Source organism: Astatotilapia calliptera, chromosome 3 (assembly GCF_964374335.1).
Source record: "Astatotilapia calliptera chromosome 3, fAstCal68.1, whole genome shotgun sequence".
Lineage (NCBI taxonomy): Eukaryota > Metazoa > Chordata > Actinopteri > Cichliformes > Cichlidae > Astatotilapia > Astatotilapia calliptera.
This window is the reverse complement of record NC_137424.1, coordinates 34,210,959-34,217,094: the sequence shown is the minus strand read 5'-3', so window position 1 is coordinate 34,217,094 and position 6,136 is coordinate 34,210,959. Positions and strand designations below refer to the sequence as shown.

At 40.5% G+C, this 6,136-nt stretch overlaps 1 protein-coding gene across 1 annotated transcript; it reads right to left on the bottom strand.

The window, feature by feature from the left end:
* Positions 1-2,751: 2,751 nt before the first annotated feature.
* Positions 2,752-5,857, bottom strand: gphb5 (glycoprotein hormone subunit beta 5). The gene is made up of 2 exons (XM_080295252.1): positions 5,657-5,857; positions 2,752-2,940 (listed from the first exon to the last, which is right to left on the bottom strand). Exons 1-2 carry the CDS (start codon positions 5,855-5,857, stop codon positions 2,752-2,754), a joined length of 390 nt encoding a protein of 129 aa, XP_080151378.1.
* Positions 5,858-6,136: the final 279 nt, after the last annotated feature.

The window sequence follows — 6,136 nt, the reverse complement described above, 5'->3', positions numbered from 1 at the left end:
GCTTCCACTTCTGCCCTGTTATTTTAATCTCATTGTGTGCGTGTGTGTGTCTGAAGTGAGGGTAGGGATATTGTGTGCGACTGTTATTCTAAGCGGCGTACGTGTGTGTATCATCACGTCTGACGGGATATTGTGTGTGCTGTCAAAGTGTTGAAGTCGATGTGAGTTTGAGATAAATTACGTGTGTGTTATTTTGGGCGCAGAGACAATGCACGGAGAGGATTAGACAAAGTTTTCCTGTTTCTAAGATGATGTTTTAATCCTGCCGACCCATTTACTTCCACTGATAATGCAAACAACCTTAGACACACCACACACAGACCCACAGACGCACAAATTAACAAGCATACAGTCTTTTACTTTTTCTGTATCTTTATAGTTCCAACAAGTGACACAAATCAGCTGTACATAACTACTTTGTGTGCATCTGAAATAGCATCGTATATCTCAGACTGCACACACAAGCTCACAGAAACACAGACACACACATAGAACACTTAACTAATTTAGACTGACAGGAGGAAAGTGGAGTTTCCACAAAGTGAGCTCAAGGTGTACCATTCTGAGGACACGTGCACACACACACACACACACACACACACACACACACACACACACACACACACGGAGGAGTGGAAATATAAAAAGGCCAGCATTGTCTACAAAAAGCAGAGCAAAAGCCTGTGGAATGTGTTCCTGTGAACTCATCTGACAGTCAGCGTGCTGAGGAGCATCAGGATGTCACTTACTGGATTAAACTGTGCCTGCATCCATTTAAACAGTGTGAGATTTATTTGAAGATGCCTGACATGTGAAGCTGCTCACACTTATTTCCATTTCACTTACAGCACACTGTTTAACCACTTGATCTCTCACTGTTGATACAGTGCTAAATCCTTTGTAATCTGTAGGTAAACCAGGAGGCAAACTGTGGGCATGTGTCAGAAACTGCAGTTCCCTTAACGGCCACTTGAGGCTGGCTGTAAAAGTGAAACAATAACCACAGACTGCTGAGTTGAAATGTTCGACTTTACAGCGTTCAAAAGCATGTTTACAGCCTGTTTTTCAGTCTCTATAGTTTCCCTCCTCATATCAACTCAACTTGGTTCATGCACTCGGACATTGTGAAGGCTTGGAGTGGAGTGAGGGGATTGCTTGATTACTAAGGAGCCATGACTGTTTTGGGTTGGGTGGGTTTCACCTCCAGTAATTGAAGGTACTGAACTGGAACTCGTAACTGTGTTTGTGCTGCTGGTGCCTTCCTGCCTTGTTTTAATTGAAATATTTGACTAATAATCTGGCTTGCTATGAGGTGGAACCAGTCCAAGTAGAAGAAGAAGTAATTCTACCATTTTATTAGTCTGCGACTTAGCATGCATTTAGCATGTGCCTGTGGAATGTGCCAGTACAGATTACGAATGCAGCTTATAACTCTTCATTCGTATTATTGTAAGGTAAAGACATTACATTAGTACAGACAAAATCCCAGCAATCAAACGTCGCCCTACGAGCAAGCACTTGGTGACAGCGGGAAGGAAAAACTCCCTTTTAACAGGAAGGAGCAGAACCGGGATCAGGGAGAGGCGACCATCTGCCGAGACTGGTTGGAGATGAAGGGAGGAAGACGGGACAAAAGAAACTGTGGAAGAAATTACACGTGGAGTTGTGTATAACCACACAGAGAGCGAATAAAGGTGAGTGAAGAAGAAACAGTGCGTCATGGTAAGCAAAGTGCTTCACACACTGATGGGTAGAAAGCCTTTGACCAGCCTGCCTTTGGAATTAATGCAAATCTGCCCACATCTGGAGCGTTACTCAGTAAATACATTGTAATTGTTACCATTTCCTTTCATGTGCACTGCTGTCATGTCTCTGATGGCAGACAAGCAGATGCCATGTCCAGTAATCTGAGAGTTTGAAAAGAAGGCAAATGGACCTCTTTAGGTTTCTGAAGATGTTTTGCGTCTCCTGTAACGAGGGCTGTTTCCTTTGGTGCCGGTTTTGAGGGTTTCACCTGCTAACCCCAGTGATGGTAATAATGACCCATCCATTTCTTTAATGTGATGACTCATATGATCAATAGCGAGTTAACAGCCCTCACCTCCCTTGCATTAGCTTTCCCTTTTATTTTCACCCATGTCATCTGTGTGTTTGAAGCCTGTTTTATGGTACAGGTAACTGCGTCCCATAGTTTTTGTTTGCTTATAGTGTGTTTTCCTTAATGCCTTTAAGTATTACATGCTGACGAAGAGCTCTTGCAAACAGTGCACTGCATATTACCTGTTTTTTTTTCTTTTCAGACATTGATGTAAAAGTAGGAAAACTGCGGGCTGGAATTTTATTTTATTTTATTTGTGAGTATTCCCAAACATATTAGTTGTATCCAATTTCGGTATAACTTGGTACACAAGGACAGGAAAACTGTTACGTTACAAAATGCATTCAATGTTAATTTTTCTGCAGTCTATATAATGAGAAACCGAGTATCGTGAACATTATGAGTATGACATTACTTGTATTTTTTACAGCAGATGCAAAATAGATGCACATTATTGTTAGTTGACAAAGTCATGAAATATCCATCTTCCTGGACTTTTTTTGTTTTTCAGTATAAACATCCTGCTGTTATATCTTTCTAAGTGCTATCACCACCAACTTAAAGTTTGAATCACATGTTTTTATCTTTTTTCAGTTCAGACTCCGCCATCACACTGTTGATGGAAGCGTTTAGGGAGAGGAGAGCCTTGTCTGTCAGAAGGTCTCACACTCTGTGTCCTGTGTGGAGCACACATCGCAGTGGCACTCCAGAGCCACGGGATAGTGGTAGAGAGGGGAGACGTCAGGCTGGCAGCCGGGCAGCCGGGCGGTCATGTGGCGACTGCGGTTGTACGTGCACACACGGTGGTGACGGTGGATGTAGGGGGGTTCTGGTACAGGTTTCTGCAGGGTTCACACACACACACACACACACACACACACACACACACACACACACACACACACAGGTGAATCACAGGTTGCGATTGGAGGAAACAAACTTCAATGACTCTCACATGAATTAAAAGCTTTTAAGAAGTTGAACTAAAAACAAAGAAACATAAATTTTGGTGGTTTTTTTGGTAGTTTAAAAACAAACTTCAAATTTTATGTAGTAATAGTTGACATAAAAAAACAGTCTGAAAATCACAGAGACTGCAAGTTGTTGTTGTCTAAAGTTACCCAGATGTACAGCATTAACATGTCAAGTTTTCAGAAGTACAGCGGAAGATTGGTATCCCCTGACTGGGATCTGAGCATTTCTTATAAAAAAAAAAGTTACCAGAAAGCTAACAAGACAATAACAGATCATCAGCTTTGTTATAGTTTGGTACAAGTCCTAGGACATGTAGGTGGGACGTTCAATCCAAATATCGATAGTTTGATACCAGTTTTGGTTAAAAGCACTTCTTCCCTGCACATCATACGCACTAGAGATGGCACGATACCACTTTTTTATGTCCGATACCGATACCGATATCATAAATTTGGATATCTGCCGATACCGATATGAATCCGATATAGTGTTTTTTAATCAACAAAACTGTTTTTTAAATATCTTGCTGCATTTTGTATAAGTTCATACTCAAGTTTAAAACAACAACTACACTAAAGCTATTCTGTTATACCTGTATGCAAAAAAAAAAAAAATTTCATAGTTCAGCAATACTGATCAATCTAATAAACTTCAACCTACACCATCCTCCCTATTCTGGTATTTTAAAGAGTACTTACCATAAATATTAAGCAACCTAACTAATAGGGTTCCAACTCCCAGCAACAACAAAAATAAATAAATAAAAAATAGGGAACCACCCCTCACGCTCCACCTCATGATGCTTAATCGACGTAATCAACCTTAATTTGATGCAGTGTGAAAAAAAATGCACAGAAATCAATTATTTTTCAAGAAATATTAAATAGATTCAACATCTTTCTTCAACAAAATTGCAGACTGCACAGATGGTACCTTCCCAAAGGAAAAAGTACTATAGCTTACTAGGGTATATATATTAGACTTAATAGTTACTATATACAGTAATGGACTTCTATTCATTTTGCATCAAATTAAAACTTTGGGTGTCAGATAATTATTTATTAAAAGCTCGACATTTTAAATGAGAATAAGAAAGAAAAGTATGTCTTTGTGCCCCCTTTTCCCTGTTAATGCCCTATCGGCCCCCCTGGCTAAACTTTGCTAGATCCGCCCCTGCACAGTTACCAGCGTCAGCTACGTAGAAAAAGATCCTCGAGTAGAAAGTAATATTAAATAAATTCTAACAACAGCTGATCAAGCTTAAACGTGCTGCTGTTGTTCAGCCGCTGGTTTCCTCTTTCTGGTGCAAAGTGGGCCAAAAACAAACAAGAGAGACGGACTAGCGACAGAAAAGCCGATCAGCTGATCATTAAGCAGTTTCATGATTGAAGTAGCAGCAAGAAGAAGCAGTCGCTCCATATATCAGTTGTTAAGCTTAACGCAGGAATGCTTTACAAACATTCAGAGATGGACTTACACACTTGCTTTACTTCTCTCGGGGATAACTTTGTCGGAGATGAAATGCCGGGTTGCTAGCGAAGCTCCACATGCTATCCAGACCACCGACAGGTCCCGCATGCCACAGCCGCTCTATCACGTGATGCATACTGCTCCGACGTGCTAACGTTCTGAGGTGAGTTACGGCGTGTTGCAAGTTTTGTGAGGTGCTTTCGTGATATTTAATGGATCGGATTACATTTTTTATTTTTCTCCGATATCCGATCCAGTAATTTAGGTCAGTATCGGACCCGATACCGATACGTAATATCGGATCGGTCCATCTCTAATACGCACCACACTCGCTCGTATATCCCCCATGTTTCGATTATTGTATCGTCTGAGTCGTCTATGTCCTTGTCCTGGATATGTCTCTTCTAAGATGTTTTCCTGTTTTGTTTGCAAATGAAGTTGTTGTTTTTTAAAAGATTGTTTCTAGCACAATGTCTCTATCTGCTACCTTCAGTATATAGCCAACGGTATTATGTGAAATCTTATTTACTTATTTTGTTTATGGAAGTAAAATAATATACCTCAAATATGCACTATGAAAAATGCAGGTGTAAATGTCTTTACACCTGCAGTGAAATTGGACCCCCCCAACCATACATACATAGCAAAGACATGACGTGGGGAAACAGGTCGGAGAGCCTATATCACATATCGCATTAAAACAACAGAAAATAACCCAAAGTCCTTTAGAGACAGGTGTATTTACATTCCATGTCTTCAAAAAACCCAGTTTCAAAATACATAAAAAGCTGAAAGGTGTGTCATTACTGTGTAAAATGAAAATCACAGTGATTAGGCAGTCATTAAAAAGTGTTCATGATTCATCTCATAAATTAAAACACACTGCTCTCTCCTAAGTATCAGTATCGCTATCGGCCCCGTAATTACTTAGTGTCGGATCAATACCAAAATTTGTAGTATCGACATCTTATTAGTGCACTAATAGGAGATGACTCTTTTATTGGATGTTTCAGTATCCCAGCAGACACAAACTCCTGTGTAGGTTACAAGTAGCTGATGTGACATTTATTTTCTCTGTGTGTGTCTGTGTGTGTGTGAGAGAGAGAGAGCTACCTCCCACGTGTGACAGCGCCCCCAGCAGGCCTCTGTGGTGATGCGCAGCCCCTTGCAGCCAGGCTTGTGGGCCACAAAGGAGAACTCCCGCACTGCGCATCCACGGAAACCCTGGAGCACTGTTGTCACGTTGACACACAGCACGGCTGCCCCGGCAACCAGCAGGAGGAAGAAGGAGAAGGCGATACGGTGGAGGTGCATGCTGGGTATAATGGAACAAATAATAAATAAAGAGGGTTAAGTTCAGCAGCTTTGTGGAGTAAATCATATTATTATTTCACTCAATCATCAGGAACATATGATGTGCTGTGATACATGGAAAGATGCTATCATTGATATTGAAGAAAAAAATATTAAATGGAGAAATATTATCACTAATTACTTAAAGAATATACCTATACAGTGTATATCTCTTCTTGTATATTGAAAACAAGTGATAGTAGCCAGTAAAGGTGATGAATTGTCAATATTTTACATGAG

What these genes read in the sequence shown, in the direction of transcription:
- gphb5 (XM_080295252.1), bottom strand. Translation starts at nt 5,857, where the DNA reads ATGCACCTCCACCGTATCGCCTTCTCCTTCTTCCTCCTGCTGGTTGCC. An exon ending in GGCGCTGTCACACGTGGGAG is followed by an intron (nt 2,941 to 5,656) that starts GTAGCTCTCTCT and finishes TGAACCCTGCAG; the next exon opens with AAACCTGTACCAGAACCCCC.